This window comes from Podarcis vaucheri, assembly GCF_965113315.1.
Source record: "Podarcis vaucheri genome assembly, chromosome: 7".
In the NCBI taxonomy this organism is placed as follows: Eukaryota; Metazoa; Chordata; class Lepidosauria; order Squamata; family Lacertidae; genus Podarcis; species Podarcis vaucheri.
Window position 1 is genome coordinate 5,673,059 of NC_138765.1, and position 22,518 is coordinate 5,695,576.

Genomic DNA, 22,518 nt, shown 5'->3' on the forward strand with positions numbered 1-22,518 from the left:
ACGAGGGACCTCGCTCACTTTCCATTTTGGGGCTAACAAAGCATGGGTCGCTGTTGCTGCCTACATAAACAGGCTTTTCTGACACCTAGGGATTTCTGTCTAGATTATTCCCAATAGAAAGGACTTTGGTCTTTTTGGGAAAGCAATTTTAAACATTTTCCCCCAACTCATTATAAATCACTTCCCAAGGAAGTGCCTTGTCATTCTTTGGGCAGCTGAAGCCCTCACATCACATGAACTTTTGAATGGGTATCAATTTCCAAGTGGTGCCTTGTTGAAATTGCCCTGGATGAGACCCCCAAGCCTTGTACGAAGTCAGACCACCCACCCGAAAACAGTTTACGCCACCCAGAGTTTGTTTCTGCACCTTATGGGGTGAGGTAGAGAATCTTCAGGTGGGGCCTTTGCAGTGGCCTCTAAAGCATGCAGAGGTGGGAAGGATAGATAATAATAATAATAATAATAATAATAATAATAATAATAATAATAATAAATTATTAATTATACCCCGCCCTCCCCAGCCAAGACCGGGCTCAGAGCGGCTTACAAGCAATAATAAAAACAAGTTGAATGATTACAACTTAAAAACAAAATTAAAATACAACATTAAAATATTGAAACATTAAAATATTAAAATGCAGCCCCATCACAGGAGGAGAAAGGAAAAAGAAAGAGAGGGAGGGAATCAAACTGGCTCCAAGCCAAAGGCCAGGCGGAACAACTCTGTCTTACACGCCCTGCAGAAAGAAATCAGATCTGCAGGGTCCTGGTCTTATGAGGCAGAGCGTTCCACCAGGCCGGGGCCAGTGTTGAAAAGGCCCTGGCTCTGGTTGAAGCCAATCTAACTTCCTTAGGGCCCGGGACCACTAGGGTGTTGTTATTTATGGACCTTGAGGCTCTCTGTGGGGCATACTGGGAGAGGCGGTCCCGTAGGTACGAGGGTCCTAAGCCGTGAAGGGCTTTAAAGGTCAAAACCAGCACCTTAAATCTGACCCACCAGGAGCCAGTGCAGCTGGAAAAGCACTGGGTGAATATGCTCCCATGGCAGAGACCCCGTGAGGAGCCTCGCTGCAGCATTCTGCATCGATAGAGAATAAACCCCTGTTGTGTCTATGATGTTTCTGGTTTTTCTGTGCACAAGGGGAAAGGCAGCGCTGGTGGCTTTGGCAAATGCTCAACTTGTCACCCTCTGGAGCCGGCCCCAGTTTACCAGCTGGAACATAGCAAACTGTCTTCCACTGAGTCAGAACACTGGTCCACCCAGTTTGTCATAGTCTGCACTGACTGGCAATGGCTCTCCAGAGTTTGAGACAGAGAGTCTCTTACAGCTCCATTTGGATATGCCAGGGATTGGACCTGGTCCTGAGGCCTCCTGTATGCAAGGCAGCTCACAGAAGGGACCCCAAGGGTCATCTAGCCAAACCCTACGCAATGCAGGAATCACAGCTGAAACCTTCTTTCCCAGCCTGATATGAGATGCTGTCAGAGATTGAACCCAGCACCTTCTGCATGTGGGTCAGGTGACCTGCCACTGAGCTATGGCCCTGCCTGGGCAGGCGATAGTTCTCCCCATGATCTCAAACATCTTTCAGAATAGAACGTTTAACTGGAGGCTGCTTCTGGGACCTAGCAATGGGCTCATACATGGCGGAGCAATGATCTCCCTAACCCAGTATATAAGCAGAGGCTGTAGATCATAGGAGTTAACTCCTAGGAGCCCAGGTCCCTTTGGCCCCCCAAAAAATGTTTGAGCCCTCCCCAAAAAAAACGTTGATGGGCATTTCCATTCAAATGGGGTGCATGCATCTGTGATCAATTATGTGGGGCGGAACTTACCTGGGCCCCCCAATATTTTATTCAAGTTGGCAGTCCTGCTGTAGATAATAATAATAATAATAATAATAATAATAATAATAATAATAATAAGCATATACAGATCTCCTGGTGACAGCAGTCACAAAATTAAAAGACGCCTGCTTCTTGGGAGAAAAGCAATGAGAAACCTAGACAGCATCTTAAAAAGCAAAGACATCACCTTGCCAACAAAGGTCCGTATAGTTCAAGATATGGTTTTCCCAGTAGCAATGTATGGAAGTGAGAGCTGGACCATAAAGAAGGCTGATCGCCGAAGAATGGATGCTTTTGAATTCTGGTGCTGGAGGAGACTCTTGAGAGTCCCATGGACTGCAAGAAGATCAAACCTCTCCATTCTGAAGGAAATCAGCCCTGAGTGCTCACTGGAAGGACAGATCCTGAAGCTGAGGCTCCAAGACTTTGGCCATCTCATGAGAAGAGAAGACTCCCTGGAAAAGACCCTGATGTTGGGAAAGATGGAGGGCACAAGGAGAAGGGGACGACAGAGGATGAGATGGTTGGACAGTGTTCTTGAAGTTACCAGCATGAGCTTGACCAAACTGTGGGAGTCAGTGAAAGACAGGAGTGCCTGGCGTGCTCTGGTCCAGGGGGTCACGAAGAGTCGGACATGACTAAATGACTAAACAACAACAAACAACAACAACAACAGATCTCTTGGATGCTCAAAGGAACTTTCCTGATAAATATTGGCAGCAAGGCTGTGTCAATGATTTCTGCAGACTTTGAACTCTGATCCTAAATCTGCCTGCTTCTGTAAGATACAGTAGAAAGGTGGGAAGCTATGCGGTGTTTTTTAAAAAATGCCTTGTTCAGTTTAGCCAAGAAATCTTCCACGTGCCCCAAATGCTCACTTTGAACTCAGAGAGGAATCCGTCCATCCTCTACCTTCCCCACACAATGAATGCTATATTGAAACCCAATCTTGTTTTCCTGCTCTGCAAGGAAGTCCAGGAGGCCAGGCTAGCTGGTTTCACTTACAGGGCACGGGCATATAATGGGTGCGCTGAGCTTGGCCTCCAGCTGAATTCTCAGCCACTTGGCCATGGAGCTTGGAGGGGCACTGAGCATCTTCCTGGCCATCTGTGTCTCCTGCTTGCTCCTCATCTCAGCATGGAAGAGGATGCACAAGGAAGGCAAGTTGCCACCTGGGCCAACGCCTTTGCCTTTCATCGGCAACTTGCTGCAAATCAAAACCAGCGAGCCCTTTAAGTCCTTTTTGGCGGTGAGTTGTGCTCTCTTTGCCATCAGAAGCTTGGGAGGAAATGAGGGGGAGAATGTATGGGTGGGCTGGGGCTGTATGCTTAGTTTTCAAGAATTCTCATGTTTCAAACTGCCCGAGTGGAGCCAGGGAATGGTTATGAGTGCATGTTCCACCTTCCACAAGGTAGCTCTTTATGACTCCAGCCAGGTGAGACCAGTGGTCTGCTCACCACTGCATCTGTGACTGAGCACAACTCTCTGGAAAGACCCCAGAGGGGCCTGTAGGCAACATCACCCCACTTTTTGCTCCACAAAGGCTACTCAAGAGAAATGTTGCCTTTGAAAATGGAAGCTCTCTATCACCTTTTATGAGCAAATGCCCACTGACCAAATACCATAGCTGTCAACTTTTCCCTTTTCTTGCGAGGAATCCTATTCGGAATAAGGAAATTTCCCTTAAAGAAAGGGAAACGTTGACAGCTATGCCAAATACGCACCCTGCATGAATTTATTTTATTTCTACTTACAGCCACCCAAGTGTCTACCACCATAAGGGTCTACCACCATCACCACTTAACTCTATGTTGTGTGAAGTAGGAACTTTCTCTCTCTCTGTTCTGAATCTCTTACTAACGAATCTCTTTGAATGACAGCATGTTATAGCATTAATTGCAAGGTGTGTGTATGTCTATCCACTTTTCCCATGCAATATATATATGCGAACCTGATGCCCTCCAGATGTTTCGGACTACAACTCCCATCAGCCCCAACCAGCATGGTTATGGTAGGGCTGATGGGAATTGTAGTCCAAAACACGTGGAGGGCACCAGGTTGGCACAGGCGGATTGAAGGCTTCTACAACCTTCTTTCATGCCTCCTGCTTTGCCCGTTTCCCCATTGTCTTCTTAACTATGGTTTCTTCCGCAGCTGCAGCAAAAATATGGTCCCGTGTTCACGGTGTACCTTGGGCCGCGGAGAGTTGTGGTCCTGTGTGGACATGAGGCAGTGAAGGAAGCTTTGGTGGACCAAGCTGAGGAGTTCAGTGGCCGCGGGGAGCTGGCTTCTATTGACCGGAACTTCAATGGCTTTGGTGAGTTGAGTAGGTCTGGTGGGTTCTCCCAAAACAACATGGAGAAACTCTTATGATTGGTAAAGGAGAGTCTGTTTTGCAGGTAGGAACAGAGCAGAAATTCATATTAAAAGGTGAACTGGTTGAATCTGACCTTTTTGAAACAATACAGAAACCAAAACACGGCCATCCTTCAGAATTTGCAGCTCTCCGAATTTTGCAGGGCAATTCTCCAAACAAGTAACCAAAATGTGTCCGCTAGGGTAGTGCCCATAAAAATGCATATGTAAGATTCAAAGATCCTTTATATTAGGGGGAACTGGTTGCCAAAAAAAATGTATATACTAGGAGAATATCACACTTTCAGGTTGATTAATATTCATGAAGGCTTTAAAAAGAAGAATTTCAAACTAGCATGGGAATGTGGAGGACCAAACGTCAGTTTGGGAAAATATGAAAGTGGAAGAAACTGAGATCTACAGATTTTCCCATCTCTAGTTGGGGATAGCCTTTCTCAACTAGAGAAAGCTGTTTTGAACTACAGTCAGTGAGGTCTGCTGTAAGGTGAGGGAGCTTATTGGAGGCAGGCACAGATGGGTTATCGTTGATGTAAATTGCCACCAGAATTTCTTAAATTTCCTGACAGACAGAACTTCTCCTGGGCTTGTGAGTGGAGCAGCTGAGTTGTAATATGTGCCTGCCCTGTTCAGGCCTAAATGTGGAGGGCAGGAGATAAGATTTTGTATCAACCACGGCTGCCCTAATGAAAGTCACTGCCTTCATTTCCAGGAGTTGCTTTGGCCAATGGGGAACGGTGGAAGCAGCTGCGTCGCTTCTCCCTCACCACCCTGAGGAATTTTGGGATGGGGAAACGGTCCATTGAGGAGCGGATCCAGGAGGAGGCCCAGTACCTGCTGGAGGAGTTTAGGAAAACTAAAGGTTAGTGTTAGGATGCGGGTGGCGCTGTGGGTTAAACCACAGAGCCTAGGACTTGCCAATCAGAAGTTCGGCGTTTCGTATCCCCGCGATGGAGTGAGCTCCTGTTGCTCGGTCCCTGCTCCTGCCAACCTAGCAGTTCAAAAGCACATCAAAGTGCAAGTAGATCAATAGGTACCGCTCTGGCGGGAAGGTAAATGGCGTTTCCGTGCGCTGCTCTGGTTCGCCAGAAGCGGCTTAGTCCTGCTGGCCACATGACCCAGAAGCTGTACGCCGGCTGCCTCCGCCAATAAAGCGAGATGAGCGCCGCAACCCCAGAGTCGGCCACGACTGGACCTAATGGTCAGGGGTCCCTTTACCTTTACCTTTAAAGGTTAGTGTTGGCCTCGCCCAGCTCCTTCCACAGTGCTGCTGCTGCTGCCAGAGGCTTGTGGAGATGGAAATGGAGAAAGGGTGCTGTTGCTGATGACCCTTGGTTTTTTGCCTTTCAGGACTTCCCTTTGATCCCACCTTCTTCCTAAGCCGCACAGTCTCCAATGTCATCAGCTCCGTTGTCTTTGGCAGTCGCTTTGAATATGACGACAAGGTTTTTCTCTCCTTGTTGCGCATGATCAATGAGAGCTTCATCGAGATGAGCACTCCTTGGGCACAGGTAATGGAAAGATATGGAAGGGAGTCCATCTGTCCCTCTTTCTGCAAGGGGGAAGCATTCAAAAAATGGAACCTCAGCTTCTCAAGATGACAATAGGAAGAGGCAAAAAAATTATTTTTTTATAATATTTTTAAATTTGATTTTACAACACCATTCCCAATCATGAACACATATGGTAAAAATAGCACAAGATTCTTCTGAATCTCAGAACTTCCCCCCTCCCCTCCGTGGGTTCTTCAAGTACATTTTTTTTTTTTTACTGCATATAATAAGTCCATTATATGCATACGGGTGGCGCTGTGGGTTAAACCACAGAGCCTAGAGCTTGCCGATCAGAAGGTCGGCAGTTCGAATCCCCGCGATGGGGTGAGCTCCCGTTGCTTGGTCCCTGCTCCTGCCCACCTAGCAGTTCGAAAGCACCTCAAAGTGCAAGTAGATAAATAGGTACCGCTCCGGCGGGAAGGTAAATGGTGTTTCTGTGTGCTGCTCTGGTTCACCAGAAGCGGCTTAGTCATGCTGGCCACATGACCCAAAAGCTGTACGCCGGCTCCCTCGGCCAATAAAGCAAGATGAGCGCCGCAACCGCAGAGTCGGCCACGACTGGACCTAATGGTCAGGGGTCCCTTTACCTTTACCTAATAAGTTCATTTAGTTGGCTATCCTCCATTGTATCCAAAGTCATTGCAAGTTATTTAAAACCTGCCTGAGAGTTCAAGCATCTCCAGTGGTCTTTCAAATATAATGCAGATTTGTCCCATTCTTTACTGAAGCTTTGATCCTCCTGATTTCTGATCTTCCTAGTTAATCTTGCCATCTGTGCATAATCCAGTAGTTTCTGCCAGTCCTCCTCAGTGGGAATCTTACCGTCTTTCCATCTCTGGGGAAGAGTCTCTGCTCTTTATTCCTCTCAATTTTTCAAACTCTGTTCTTTGGGCGCATGATCTCAACAGCTGCTTTCCCCTTCCAGCTCTATGACATGTATTCCTGCGTCATGCAATACTTGCCCGGGAGACACAACCGCATCTACTACCTAATCGAGGAGCTCAAGGATTTCATTGCAGACAGAATCAAAAAGAACCAAGCGACGCTCGACCCCAACAACCCGCGGGATTTCATTGACTGCTTCCTTATCCAGATGGAGAAGGTACCAGAATGGATCCCCTCTTCAGCCATGGGAGAAGGGAAGAGAATCAAATTGGACCGTATTATCTGAAATTGGGAGGGAAGCCCCCACCCCCATTGCCAGGATAGGGGCAGCAATACTTGGAATCCTGGTTGCGTGTGCAGCTCTCCTCACTCAGAAACGTGCGCTGAAAGGCAACCAAAGTGCTTGGGGGTGGCTTGGGGCATTTTTCCCTATGAGGAAGGGCTACAATATCAGGTTTTCCGGTTGTGGGGAAAAGACAGCTCAGCGGAGACATAGCAGAAATTTGTCCAATTATGCATGGTGTATGCCAAGGTAGAAGGGACGCGGGTGGCGCTGTGGGTTAAACCACAGAGCGTAGGACTTGCCTATCAGAAGGTCGGCGGTTCGAATCCCCGCGGCGGGGTGAGCTCCCATTGCTCGGTCCCTGCTCCTGCCAACCTAGCAGTTCAAAAGCACATCAAAGTGCAAGTAGATAAATAGGTACCGCTCCGGGGGAAGGTAAACGGCATTTCCGTGCGCTGCTCTGGTTCGCCAGAAGCGGCTTAGTCATGCTGGCCACATGACCCGAAAGCTGTATGCCGGCTCCCTCGGGCAATAAAGTGAGATGAGCGCCGCAACCCCAGAGTCGGCCACGACTGAACCAAATGGTCAGGGGTCCCTTTACCCTTTACCTTTATGCCAAGGGTGGGGGAACCTTTTTCTGCCCTAGGGCCATTTTCCCACGGCAGGAGTGCATGGAGACAGAGGAAGAAGTGGGCTGAGCAATTAATTTGAATGTGACCTTTGCATGACGGTATCTGTAACACCCACACCCCTCCCTATCTGTCCAGACAAGCAAGAGGCATTAGCAGAGTCAGTGCCGGATTTACGCATAAGCTAAACAAGCTATAGCTTAGCGCCCCACTCTCTTGGGGGCCCCAAAAAATTAAAAGAAAAAAAACTGGATGTACATTTCCAAAATATAAGATAAAAAATTAAACCCACATACGGTTAGAGCTTAATAATTATTTCACCATTAATATACTTCTTAATTGTATTTCACTATTAATATAATTAATTGTATTTCACTATTAATATACTTCTTAATTGTATTTCAGTTCAACAATGTCGTTGATAGAATACATACAGTGGTACCTCGGGTTACAGACACTTCAGGTTACATATGCTTCAGGTTACAGACTCCGCTAACCCAGAAACAGTACCTCGGGTTAAGAACTTTGCTTCAGGATGAGAACAGAAATAGCTAAAGTGGTGCTTCAGGTTAAGAACAGTTTCAGGTTAAGAACGGACCTCCGGAACGAATTAAGTACTTAACCCGAGGTACCACTGTATTTTGTATTGTGCAAATGGCTTTAGAGACCTATTAGGTCCATAAATTACCATATAGTGTATATTCAACACAAAAAAACAAAACAGCAACAATTTGTTGTTGACAAGCTGGGCACATAAAGGGCCCCATTACCTTCAGTAGCTTAGGGCCTCGTCAAACCTAAATCCAGCCCTGAGCAGAGTCAAAGCACCTTTGAACCATAAAACCATTCTTCCCACCAGTGGCCATGCTTGCGTACACGGTGCACATTCACGCACACACATACGCTGATTTCTTTGTTCCTTCAAAGGAAAAAGGGAACCCTTCCAGTGAATTCAACCTGAAGAATTTGGTCCTCACCACCCTCAACCTGTTCTTTGCTGGGACAGAGACGGTCAGCTCCACCCTGAGATACGGATTCCTCTTCTTGATGAAACACCCGGAAGTGGAAGGTATGGAGGATGACATCTGGGACTGGCAGATGTCAAGCAAGTGCTGATGTAGTGGTGTGGTGTAGTGGTTAAGAGCGGTAGTCTCGTAATCTGGTGAACTGGGTTCGCTTCCCTGCTCCTCCACCTGCAGCTGCTGGGTGACCTTGGGCCAGTCACACTTCTCTGAAGTCTCTCAGCCCCACTCACCTCACAGAGTGTTTGTTGTGGGGGAGGAAGGGAAAGGAGAGTGTTAGCCGCTTTGAGACTCCCTCTGGTAGTGATAAAGCGGGATATCAAATCCAAACTCTTCTTCTTCCTTCATCTGCCTGAGGCTCTTCAGGTATTTTGGGCTACCAACGCCCATCAGACGTGGGTGGCGCTGTGGGTTAAACCAAGAGCCTAGGACTTGCCAGTCAGAAGGTCAGCGGTTTGAATCCTCACGATGGGATGAGCTCCTGTTGCTCGGTCCCAGCTCCTGCCAACCTAGCAGTTCAAAAGCACATCAAAGTGCAAATAGATAAATAGGTACCACTGTGGCAGGAAGGTAAATGGCGTTTCCGAGCGCTGCTCTGGTTTCAGTGTTCCATTGAGGCAGAAGCGGCTTAGTCCTGCTGTTCACGTGACCTGGAAAAACTGTCTGCAGACAAAGGCCGGCTCCCTCGGCCAGTAAAGCGAAATGAGCGCTGCAACCCCAGAGTCGTCTGTGACTGGACTTAACTGTCAGGGGTCCTTTACCTTTACCTTTTTTCATCTGCCTGGGGCTCTTCATGTATTTTGGGCTACAACGCCCATCAGACCCAGTCGGCACAGCAATTGTAGTCCGAAATATATAGAGACACCAAGTTGGTAAAGGCTGGTTTGGGGTTAAATCATTATCTGAAAGTATAGCAATCCAGGTCTGTAGCCAAATACGACCCATTAGATAGCAGTTTGGAGCCATCGTCATTTACCATTGATAAGACATTTAATGTTGGCACCTAATATGCATTAGCAGCTGTATCAAAATCAGAAGAACCAGGAGACTAGAGGCACCCAACTAGACATGGTGCTAAAAGCATCATGAGGATAGCTGACAGGTGAGAGAGAGAGAGAGAGAGAGAGAGAGAGAGAGAGAGAGAGAGACTGCAGCACATGGGAAGGAAAGATTTAAGTCTTCCTTCAGTTCCTATGAAAAGTATTGCCTCACTCTGCTTTTCATCATTGCTGCTGTCAATGGGGACTTTCCCATAGAGTTTAATAGCAAGGGGGGGCTTTTCATTGGGATCACAGTGAAGTAAAGGTAAAGGTACCCCTGCCCATACGGGCCAGTCGTGACCGACTCTAGGGTTGCGCGCTCATCTCGCTCAAGAGGCCGGGAGCCAGCGCCATCCAAAGACACTTCCGGGTCACGTGGCCAGCGTGACAAAGCCGCAACTGGCGAGCCAGCACCAGCGCAGCACACGGAAACGCCGTTAACCTTCCCGCTATAAAGCGGTACCTATTTATCTATTTGCACTTAGGGGTGCTTTCGAACTGCTAGGTGGGCAGGAGCTGGGACCGAACGAAGGGAGCTCACCCTGCTGTGGGGATTTGAACCGCCGACCTTACGATCAGCAAGTCCTAGGCACTGAGGTTTTACCCACAGCGCCACCCACATCCCAGTGAAGTAGGGAACAGCTAATCCTGTGCCCCCTTGGGCAGCCCAAACCTGCCTGCCTTTTCCCACACATCCAGTCCGAGTGGTGGAACCTACTGCCAGCTTTCTCTTCCTCCCCAGCCTCAATTTCCCTTATTGCAGAGCTCAGCAGGGAGGATGAAAAATGGGGGGCAAGGCTGGGTTAGTTGGCTCTGCCTGTCATTGACTCTGGCACCACCTGCTGTTGGGCTGTTTGACTTCCACCCAACCAATCCCAAGGGGCACCAGCCACCACTGGCAAAACCTGCTCTCTCTCTCTCTGTTGTGGTCCCAATGAAAGCTGGCCTACTCTGAAAAAAGAAAATAAAAGAAGAAGCAAGATGGGCTTCCCAATTACGGTATGTGTTTAACATTAGATCTAAGTGAGCCCTAAGAAAGAGAAGAGGAGAAGAATTGGAGGGCAAAACAAAAATATCTCAAGGTGAGATGGAGAAGAGGCCAGGTGCATATTGTAGTGAAAGAGCTCGCCTTCCATCCTTCAGGGTGGAAGTGCTCACACACCTTCCTTTCCCTACAGCGATTTATTGATTACCACATTAAAGTTCAACTGGAGACAACTTGATTCCTGCCCCCTTCACATGGTTAGTTGAGGAGTGATTCAATTACGGCTGCTCACCTCAGTTTTGACCCATAATGAGGAGAAGAGAAAAAGTTGCTGTTGTTAGTCATTCAGTCGTGTCCAACTCTTCGTGTTCCCCTGGACCAGAGCACGCCTTCTCCTTGTGCCCTCCATCTTTCTCAACATGAGTCTTTTCCAGGGAGTCTTCTCTTCTCAACAGGTGGCCAAAGTCTTGGAGTTTCAGGATCTGTCCTTCCAGTGAGCTCTCAGGGCTGATTTCCTTCAGAATGGAGAGGTTTGATCTCCTTGCAGTCTATGGGACTCTCAGGAGTCTCCTCCAGCACCAGAATTCAAAAGCATCCATTCTTTGGCGATCAGCCTTCTTTGTGGTCCAGCTCTCACTTCCATACATCACTACTGGGAAAATCATAGCTTTAACTATACGGACCTTTGTCGGCAAGGTGATGTCTCTGCTTTTTAAGATGCTGTCTAGGTTTGTCATTGCTTTTCTCCCAAGAAGCAGGCGTCTTTTAATTTTGTGACTGCTGTGGACAAAGAGAAAAAGTAGCCACTGCATATGAGTGAGGGGATATGGAAGTGGCCATCTCTGAAAGGCTTCCCTCTAGCTAACTCTTCTGCTCAGGAGGACTGAAGCAATTACTCCCTACTTCAGAGCCATCTGTACTCTCTGCCGCAATGTCCCAGGGAGATAGCAGTAAGTTACGACTGCTGGATCTTTCAGGCATCGTTTCATACCAGCTTCTTCCAGGCCCATAGGAACTGAACAATGATGAGGAACTGTCAGGCATTAAACAAGGTTGAATGCACTAAGTCCACTTGTTTCCAGTTTAAGGTTTGATGGCTCTACATGATAGACAGCTTCCAATTCTAAGCTCCGGAAGGCAGCTAATCCCAGGGCTGTTCCACTCGCATCCATAATGCATTTCTTTCTCTCACTTATGTTCTCAGAAGGCCATGTTTTCACTTCCCCGGTTGCTCTCCTAGAAGGTGTTTCTTGATGTCTCCACAGAGAAGGTCCACCAGGAAATTGACCACATCATTGGCCTCAACCGCATCCCTGCCAGCGAGGACAGGATGAACATGCCCTACACAGACGCCGTCATCCATGAGATCCAGAGACTGACGGACATTGTCCCCATGGGAGTTCCACACACTGTGATGCGAGACACTCAGTTCCGGGGGTACCACCTCCCCAAGGTGAGACAAGAGTTAAGTTAAAAAGGAACAAGCCTATGGGAAAAGGGGGTGTAATGTGTATGGGTTGATCGTGCGTAAGTTGCCGCCTCTCCAGGCTTTGTTGCCTTGCTAAACCTTTCAGTCTGGGCAGCCCTTCACTTCGTGGCTGCCTCAGTCGCTAGCAGAATCCGTCAGTCGGCGTTTCTTAAATCTTTTCCAACATAAAAGTTGTTTGACACCCAGTCTCCTCCTACTCTCTCTGCGCGAAGTCTTCTGCGCAGGGTGGGCGTGGGTAGCGGAGGACCCGTGCTCTCCCTGCTGGTGTCCGGTGAAGAGTCCTGGAGCCCTCTCGCTGATTCCCCCATCAGCCCCTCTATATCCCTAGTGTTGCGCTGATTTGCTTCCCCATCCGCAGAGCTGCCTCTCTCCCTGCTGGGCCCTTCTGCAGCATCATTTGAGAGCCTTCCCTCTGCCTCTAGCTCTGATGTCAGTTCCCTGACAGGGGGGATGGAAGGGTGAGCCATATCTGTTTATGAGGCCCTCGCTGTCCCTGTCAGTTCCATTTCAAGATGGACCTCTGTCTCATGTCTTTCCAGGGCACCGATGTCTTCCCCTTATTAGGCTCGGTCTTACGTGATCCCAAATATTTCAGCAACCCCCAGAAGTTCAACCCTGGGCACTTCCTGGATGAGAAAGGGCGCTTTAAGAAGAACGATGCTTTTGTGCCATTTTCTTCGGGTAGGTCTTTGTCCTTGTTTGCTTCTTACTGCTTACTGAAAGTGGTCTTTGGCTAGTCAGCTCCCTTGTAGCTTAACCGAGCCTGCAGCACTGATGTGAAGATACAATGGGGTGATTCCTGTGTGTGCCACCCTGAAAACCTTGGAAGAAACGTGGGAAACAAATGATGGTGATGATTAAGAATAATAGCAGTGGTAGTGATAGCAATGGTGCTCATAGTACTGACACTGTACTATACACTCAGGTCCAGCTCCGAGGGCCTTCTGGGCGTTCCCTCCCTGCGAGAAGCCAAGTTACAGGGAACCAGGCAGAGGGCCTTCTCGGTAGTGGCACCCTCCCTGTGGAACGCCCTCCCACCAGATGTCAAAGAGAAAAACAACTACCAGACTTTTAGAAGACATCTGAAGGCAGCCCTCTTTAGGGAAGCTTTTAATGTTTAATAGGTTATTGTATTTTAATACTTTGTTGGAAGCCACCCAGAGTGGCTGGGGAGGCCCAGCCAGTTGGGCGGGGTGTAAATAAATTTTATTTTATTTTATTTTATTTATTTTATTAATTATATAGTAGTACTGGCAGAGAATAATGTGAGAGAGAACTATAAAGGCCGAAGGGAAGGTGGCTTTCCAAGACCTCTGTAGCATCTGCAGCCAGAGTGGAGCCCCCCTTGCCCAAGCAAATTATAACTTGTTCGGGTTCCTTTCTCTCTCTCTCCCCACAGGGAAGCGCGTCTGCCTGGGGGAAGCCATGGCCCGCATGGAGCTCTTCCTCTATTTCACCACCATCTTGCAAAGTTTCTCTCTGAAATCCCTTGTGCCTGCAAAGGACATTGACCTCTCCCCCAAACTGAGTGGCTTTGGGAACATCCCCCCAACATATGAGCTGTGTCTGGTGCCTCGCTGATCCCAGATTTGGCAAGCCATTGCCTGGGGTGGGTGGGGAGGGAGGGAGGGAGGGGAGAAGATGCATATTGGGTTCACCTGTTCATCATGGGTCTTGTTTTCATTTCGCCCTAAGCTGCTCTAGAACTATGCAGAAACACACCCCATTATTTAGTCATATTTTAAGCCTGTGAACTGTCTGGGCTATGTGACATTCCTGTCTCCTGCCCTGCTCTGTTGTGAGCTTCTGGGAACAGAAGATTGGGATAGATGGATTTGCTTAGTTTGACCCAGTGGGGCAATTCTGACAAAAAATCAGGTACAGTGGTACTTTGTGTTAAGTACTTAATTCCATCCTTAACCAGAAACTGTTCTTAACCTGAAGCACCACTTTAGCTAATGAGGCTTCCCGCTGCTGCCGCCCCGCTGGAGCACGATTTCTGTTCTGATCCTGAAGCGAAGTTCTTAACCTGAGGTACTATTTCTGGGTTAGCGGAGTCTGTAAACTGAAGCGTATGTAACCTGAGGTACCACTGTATCAGAGTTTTTAGGGGGCTAACCAGGTTGGGATAGCTGGGATAGCTGGGATAGCAGGCTTGTTGTGTTTTGAATGTAGATTTTTCAATTTCGTTGTTCTGTATGGGACAATGACAATAAAGATTATTGAATCGAATTGAAAACACAAGAACACAAATCAGGAGCTGCTGAAACAGGTCACTGGTCTATCTAGCCTAGCATTCTGTTCTAACAGTGCCCAGCCGGATGGCTGTGGGAAGCCTGCAAGTTTGACATGAAGGCAACAGTACTTTCCCCTCCTGAGATTTCCAGCAACTCATCTTTAGAAGCATTAGTGCCTCTGACGATGGCGATACAGCATAGACATCATGGCTAGTAGTCACTGATAGCCCTCTCCTCTTCCATTAATGTGTCCAATCCTCTTTTAAAGCCGTGTAAATTGGTGGACACCACTTCCTCCAGTGGGAGAGAGTTCCATAGTTTAACTCTGAAATGCATGGGGAAGGACTGGCTTTTCTCTGTCCTGAATCTTCCAACATTCAGCTTCAATGGATGTCCATGCCATGTATAATTTTAGAAACTTCTATCATGATGCCTCTTACTTGTTTCTTCTCTAAACTACAAAGTCCCAAGTGCTGCAGCCTTTCTTCATAGGGAAGTTGCTCCTTGATTGTTTTGGTTGTACAGTGGTGCCCCGCAAGACAAACGCCTCGCAAGACGGAAAACCCGCTAGACAAAAGGGTTTTCCGTTTTGGAGGCGCTTCGCAAAACGAATTTCCCTATGGGCTTCCTTCGCAAGACGAAAGCCCATAGGGAAATCTCCGGGACAGCGGGGAAGCGCAGCGCATCTTCCCCACTGTCCTCGGACCTCCTCCGAAGGCTGGCGGTGGGTCGGAAAGCCCTTCTCCCCGCACCAGCCTTCGGAAGGCTCCTCCGAAGGCTGGCGGTGGGGAGAAAAGCCCTTCTCCCCAAGCCAACCTTCGGAAGGCTCCTCTGAAGGCTGGCGGTGGGAGGAGGGTTTTCCTTCCCACCGCCAACATTCAGAATGCAGATGGTAAAATTGAGAATTAGTCCATAAATGCCTGTTTGCCTTAAAGGTGCGTCCCAGGTCAGGAATAGATTTGCTCTGTGTGAGCACACTTTTTGGTTCAAATGCTGCAAAATCTCCTGTTTAAATAACAGCCACCTAGCTTTTGAAAAAAGGGACGCAGGTGGCGCTGTGGGTTAAACCACAGAGCCTAGGGCTTGCTGATCAGAAGGTCGGCGGTTCGAATCCCCGCGGCGGGATGAGCTCCCGTTGCTCGGTCCTAGCTCCTGCCAACCTAGCAGTTCGAAGGCACATCAAAGTGCAAGTAGATAAATAGGTACCGCTCCGGCAGGAAGGTAAACGGCGTTTCGGTGCGCTGCTCTGGTTCGCCAGAAGCGGCTTAGTCATGCTGGCCACATGACCCGGAAGCTGTACGCCGGCTCCTTGGCCAATAAAGCGAGATGAGCGCCACAACCCCAGAGTCGGCCACGACTGGACCTCTAATGGTCAGGGGTCCCTTTACCTTTACCTAGCTTTTGAAATCTTCACAGACTCTCATGTTTCCATTGGAAACACACCCAGAAATATGTGAGAGGTCACCCTTGACATGAGCCCGCCTCCTTCTGTTTTAAAGGGTTTCTCTATCATCCATCCCTGCTGGGGGCTGGAGTAGTTCTGAGGTTGCCTTTGGCAAGGCCTGTTAGCAAATACAGAAACAGCCTTGACCAGAATGTTCACTTGCATGTCAAATGCCTCTGCAAAGCTTTCTCTCTCGCACGAGCAACCGTCAATCAGTCATTAACCAGGAGAGGTCATTTCCATCTCATGGTTCAACACAGCCACTCGCTAATGCCAGGGGGGGATCCAGAATGAAAGAATAAATACCCCAGTTGATTCTGATATCTGAAGCATTAGTACAGATTAGAATCCATGATCTACCCAAGACTTCTTGAAGTAGTGGGGACGGTCTGCTTTATTAATTACTGGGTCCAAAGGGTGTTTAAGGCATATTTATGCACAAAGCATTGGAACTGAAACAAGCTAGTGAGTGGACCAACGAGTGGCTGGGGGAAAAGGAAGTTCTCAAACAAATTCTCTGAGACTGAATCTACTTGAAAAAAATATCAGATTGATTTTCCTCTGAATTTTAAATTTCCTCATCGTTAATAGATATGTACTGTAATAGAGTTTCTATAAATATAGAATGAAAAGTACTGCATCAAGCAAGATAATGCTTCCCATTATTGTTTTTATGTTATATTGCTGATGGTTAAACATAGAATAAAATGTATTTTATCAACAAGAGAATATGGATTTAATTTATAAAGGTTTCCTTCAGACTGGAGCACAAATACGGTGTTTGGGTGTTGGCACAAGAGAGTGACAGTCCTTTTTTGGGGGGTGGGCAGGACCTAAAAGCCACAATAGCGTAGTGCCAATGTTATTACCCTCCTATGCTTTTTAACTCGTTTACAGAATCAGTCCAAATCAATTATCATTTAACTCCTTCTCTGTTGGAAAGCAATTAACTTTGCCCCAGAGGCATCTTGCGCTGGCCAAGATGAATTTGTCTGGAGAGCTTAAAGGAAAACAGGGATGTTAGAGAATTCCACCAGAAATGGAAGCAAGCGGTATACACTACCATTGCTTTTTAAAGCCCGTAACCATTTCATGTACAGTGGTGCCCCGCAAGACGAATGCCTCGCAAGACGGAAAACTCACTAGACGAAAGAGTTTTCCGTTTTGAAGGTGCTTCACAAAACGAATCTCCTATGGGCTTGCTTCGCAAGATGACAATGTCTTGCGAGTTCCTGCTGGTTTTTTCCCCTCCCCCCTTTTTCTAAGCCGCTAAGCCGCTTATCAGCTGATCCGATCAGCAGATAAGCCGCTAAAAACCGCTAATAGCGCTAATCCGCTAATCCGTCAATGGACTTGCTTCGCAAGAGGAAAAAACCGCTAGACGAAGAGAATCACAGAATGGATTCTTTTTGTCTTGCAAGACACCACTGTATGTATGTATTTATTTATTTTACTTTTTGCATTATTTTTGACATCCCTCCCCCTTTCATTGAAATGCATTGAAATTATTTCATTTTGGCCATAAGGTAAAGGTAAAGGGACCCCTGACCATTAGGCCCAGTCGTGACCGACTCTGGGGCTGCGGTGCTCATCTCGCTTTACTGGCCGAGGGAGCCAGCGTACAGCTTCCGGGTCATGTGGCCAGCATGACTAAGCTGCTTCTGGCGAACCATGCAGCACACGGAAATGCCGTTTACCTTCCCGCCGGAGTGGTACCTATTTATCTACTTGCACTTTGACATGATTTCGAACTGCTAGGTAGGCAGGAGCAGGGACCGAGCAACGGGAGCTCACCCCGTTGTGGGGATTCGAACCTCCGACCTTCTGATCGGCAAGCCAAGGCTCAGTGGTTTAGAGCACAGCGCCACCCGCGTCCCTTAGTTTTGGCCATAGCGGATAGTAAAATGGACAGCACAGGTTTCAGTGGAAGAACGCAAAGTAGCAGAACACGAAGGGTGTTGAGTTTGTGATAAGCACAAGATGGGGTGGAAATTGCTGCCTCTTTGAGCCCTAAGAGCACATTACTTGGAGATTTGTAGTCCAGTGTTAGCTGTTGCACCACCTGCTGCTAACCACCATGGCTGAAACCCCACATGAGACACAACACATGGCTCATCAGGCTCATCAGGCTGTCTGAAATGGTTCCTGGCTGGCTCAGTGTGAGCAATCTCTCACAGCGGCAAGGGTTTCTCTATATTAGATGTGCAATGGGGAAGAGGCGGGTCACCTGGAGAATATTTCCCCCCTATAGGCACCCGGTGGGATGCAGGTAGCGCTGTGGGTTAAACCACACAGAGCCTAGGACTTGCCGATCAGAAGGTCGGCGGTTCGAATCCCCGCAACGGGGTGAGCTCCCGTTGCTCGGTCTCTGCTCCTGCCAACCTAGCAGTTCAAAAGCACATCAAAGTGCAAGTAGATAAATAGGTACCGCTCCAGCGGGAAGGTAAACAGCGTTTCCGTGCGCTGCTCTGGTTTGCCAGAAGCGGCTTAGTCCTGCTGGCCACATGACCCGGAAGCTGTACGCCGGCTCCCTCGGCCAACAAAGCGAGATGAGCGCCGCAACCCCAGAGTCGGTCATGACTGGACCTAATGGTCAAGGGTCGCTTTACCTTTATAGGCACCCCATGGCATTTATTCACAGTCAAGCCGTGGTGTCTGGTGTCCCTCAGACCTGATAGGGCAGCTTGGAGATCATGGGAACATGGTCTTAGGGGCATGGCCAAGGGGGTCAAGGGGACATGGCCAAGCTGCTCTCCCTTCCCCCGCCACATATTTTTCTCTTGCAAATATATTAGGAACATTTAAGAATTGCACTAGCTGGAGAAGCTCGTTTGCATATTTCTGGCTGCTGTTAAAACACTTAGGAGCCTTTTTAGCTACCTTCCTTCTGGGCATTGTCGGCCAGAAGGTGTTAAAAAAGGATAGAACTTTTTTTATGTATGCTACAACAGCAGCAAGAATCCTTATCGCTAAGCACTGGAAGACCCAAGATTTGCCCACACTGGAGGATTGGCAGACGCAATTGATGAACTACATGGAACTGGCCGAGATGACTGCAAGGATCCGAGACTTGGGAGAAGAGGCAATGGAGGAGGACTGGAAAAAATTTAAAGACTATTTGCAAAAGTATTATAAGTTGTATGAAACATAAGACGCCGTATGATTTGGAACGTTAGCCCCAGCAACGAAATTTAATTATCTATGAAATTGATAACATTCATGAAAGAATCAAAGTTTAAATGGGTAAAAATGACATTATGTTATATCTTTAGAGTAAATGGAGAATAAGAGATTTAAACTTAAATTGCAACTGAAAATATAAAGAAACACACGAAATAAGGGTATAATTTGCTGGTAACTTTATTATCAAGAATGCATTATGTGGGAGATGTGGGGAAGTCCAATGGAAATTTGAAATAAGTTGTTGAAATGGTTGTGATTTTCTGTTCTTTTTTCTTTTTTTCTTCTATCTTGTCTATTCTTTTGTTCTTTCTGTAATTTGGAAAAAATGCAATAAAAATTATTATAAAAAAGGAGCCTTTTTAGCTAAATGCACCAGTGCCCATTAGGCATATTCTTTCTCCTTTGACCACAGGATGCATCCTGGCATCTTGGGTGATGTTGTGCCCATTTTCCACCTCCCCAGGGCATCCATTTGATCCGACCTTCTACCTCAGCCACGTCGCCTCCAATGTTATCTGCTCTGTGGTTTTTGGCCAGCGGTTTGAATACGAGGACAAAGTTTGTCTTTTGACTTGATGCAACCGAATAATTTTTGGCTGATGTTAAAATGTTCAGGAGTAGCGTTGGCTAAATGCACAAGCGTCCGTTCTTCCTCTTCCTCCTCCGATCCCAGGGGATGCCCTGGCACCTTGGATGAGAATGGCTATAGGGCCTGATGGTGTCAGGTGCCAACCCAATCTGGCGGTTCTGGTTCTTACAGGGCCGGATTTAGGTTTGATGAGGAGCTACTGAAGGGAATGGGGCCTTTTATATGCCCAGCTGTCCTTTGTCAACAACAAATTGCCACTGTTTTTTTTTTGAGTTGAATATATGCTATATCAGGGGTCTGCAACCCGCGGCTCCGGAGCCGCATGTGGCTCTTTTACACCTTTGCTGTGGCTCCGGGGCGGATACTAGCGAGGGGAGGAGGCGCATTGTGCGCCCCGACACTCCTCACTGTGGCGGGCGCTGTACTGGCTGTGACGTCACATGGGGGTGGTGTGTGCGTTAGTCACGCACCGTCCCGACGTCACCTTCCCGCTCGCTGTCAGATCGCGGCTCCGGAGATATATTTGTTTTAAATGTCGCAATGGTTTTGCGGCTCCCAGTTTTTTTCCCCTTCGAAAACGGATCCAAGTGGCTCTTTTTGTCTTAAAGGTTGCAGACCCCTGTGCTATATGGTAATTTATGGGCCTAATAGGTATCTCAAGACATTTGCACATGTTGCCATGCAACCATTCCATGCAGAATGTAAAGGTAAGGTAAAGGGACCCCTGACCATTAGGTCCAGTCGTGACCGACTCTGGGGTTGCAGCGCTCATCTCGCTTTATTGGCCAAGGGAGCCAGCGTACAGCTTCCAGGTCATATGACCAGCATGACTAAGTCACTTCTGGCGAACCAGAGCAGTGCACGGAAACGCCGTTTACCTTACCGCCGGAGCGGTACCTATTTATCTACTTGCACTGGCATGCTTTCGAACTGCTAGGTTGGCAGTAGCAGGGACCGAGCAATGGGAGCTCACCCTGTTGCGGGGATTCGAACCGCCGACCTTCTGATTGGCAAGTCCTAGGCTCTGTGGTTTAACCCACAGCGCTACCCGCGTCCCATGCAGAATGTAGGCACCCTATATATAGAAATGAGCAAACCAGTGATATTTTAGGGAGCAGCCCATTACTTACATCACAGGAGCCCACACAACACAAAACACTGTTTCTGTATGTAGGTTTTGTTTTATTTGTTTTTTATCTTACATTTTGGAAATGTACATCCAGTTTTTCCCCCTTTAAATTTGTTGGGATCCCCCAAGAGAGTGGGGCCCTAAGCTAGAGCTTGTTTAGCTTATACGTAAATCCGGCACTGGGTTCTCTCTCCTGGTCTCCTCAGCAGCTTCTGCTTCCATTCTGATATCCATTTCCAGTGGAGCTGAGGATTCAAGTGTCCATTCCTGACCCAGCTACAGCGGTGCTTCATCCCTCCCCAGTTAATGGAGGGAGGGAGCTGCAGGGACGGATCCTGGTGGCAGCTTGCAGTCGGTTCGCTTGGGGTGCTCATCTCTGCCAGGTGGTTACCAAGATGGGGATGGTGGCCTAGAGTTCTGGGGGATTTGTTGAGACCCACAGTCTTCATTTTGGGATGCCCAAGGCTGACCAATACAGGCTATTCCTTGGTGGAGGCCTATGGGACTAGACAGGGCTGGAGATAAAAAGCTCTGGCTGGCTCAAAGGGGCTTTTCCGGCAAGGTTGTCAACGCTTTGTTTCCCTCAAGGCAGGTTTCTACCAAAAAAGTGCACAGGGAAGTTGCTTTTGCTTTTTTTTTTTAAAAAAAGTAATATTTATTAAGCTTTTCCAGGCAGTAAAAATTACAAGATTATAAATAAGAAAATAAAAATACATAACAATATTAAAAGAAAAAGAAAAAGAAATACAAAAATAGACAATAAAGAAGAGAATTAATAAAAAAGAAAAAAAACAGTCCATATTTTCATGTCATTTCTTTCATTTACTTATTTCCTGACCTCCTCACACCCCCCTTTTCTGTATTCCAGTTCACATAGTTAGTTCAGCAAATCCTTACCCTCTATCATTTATCTTTACTTATTATATACCTTTTATAGCTATATGTTTCCAACCATTGTCAATCCACATTTACATATTCTTATTCGTCTTTTTACCAATACCGCTTATTTTCAGTCCAACATCACTTCAACATTCATTAATTTTACAGTATTTCTGCAAATAATCTTTAAATTTCTCCCAGTCTTCTTCCACCGCCTCCTCTCCCTGATCTCGGATTCTGTTGCTTTTGCTTTTGTCTTAAATGAGCAAATACCATATTTTTCCATGTATAAAACTAGGTTTTTTCCTTTTAAAATTATGTTTAAAAAACTGGGGGCGTCTAATACACAGGTATAAGACGCCCCCCCCCCATTTTCTTAATTTGGAGTCCCCCAAACAGGGGGCGTCTTATACATGGGGGCGTGTTATACACGGAAAATACGGTAAATCCTGGTGCTGCTCCACCGAGACTAACTCAGGAAGGAGGGGATGAATAGGGAGTTGGGCTGCACCATGTTTAAAATGCCACCTGCCATTTTAAGCGGTGTTCTGGACAGTTTGGCTGGTCCAATCTTGTCTTCACGTCAGATGCTTTGAGGACATCTGGGACTCAGCTACATTAGTCCAAAAAAACCCACACACACCCCCAACGCTTTGAATGTGTTATAAACATGCAACACTAGATGGAGCCAGAGAGCAAACAAAAAAAATTCTATGCAATTTTTTTACATAATATTTCCCCCCCCCTTTTGTTATAATTATTTAATTTCTGACTTATTTGTAGCATCATGTTTCCCCCCCTGTGTGTAGATCCACCCCTCTTCTACTTGGGTTTGTTGTTGTTGTTTAGTTGTTTGGTCAAACTCATGCTGGTAGCTTCGAGAACACTATCCAACCATCTCGTCCTCTGCCGTCCCCTTCTCCTTGTGCCCTCCATCTTTCCCAACATCA

At 47.4% G+C, this 22,518-nt stretch overlaps 1 protein-coding gene across 1 annotated transcript; it reads left to right on the forward strand.

The window, feature by feature from the left end:
- The first annotated feature begins 2,083 nt into the window (after positions 1-2,083).
- Positions 2,084-14,017, forward strand: LOC309536840 (cytochrome P450 2G1-like). Its single transcript, XM_082231198.1, has 9 exons — positions 2,084-3,097; positions 4,003-4,165; positions 4,934-5,083; positions 5,572-5,732; positions 6,700-6,876; positions 8,499-8,640; positions 11,884-12,071; positions 12,647-12,788; positions 13,507-14,017. Exons 1-9 carry the CDS (start codon positions 2,918-2,920, stop codon positions 13,686-13,688), a joined length of 1,485 nt encoding a protein of 494 aa, XP_082087324.1. The 5' UTR covers positions 2,084-2,917; the 3' UTR covers positions 13,689-14,017.
- The last annotated feature ends 8,501 nt before the right edge of the window (positions 14,018-22,518 follow it).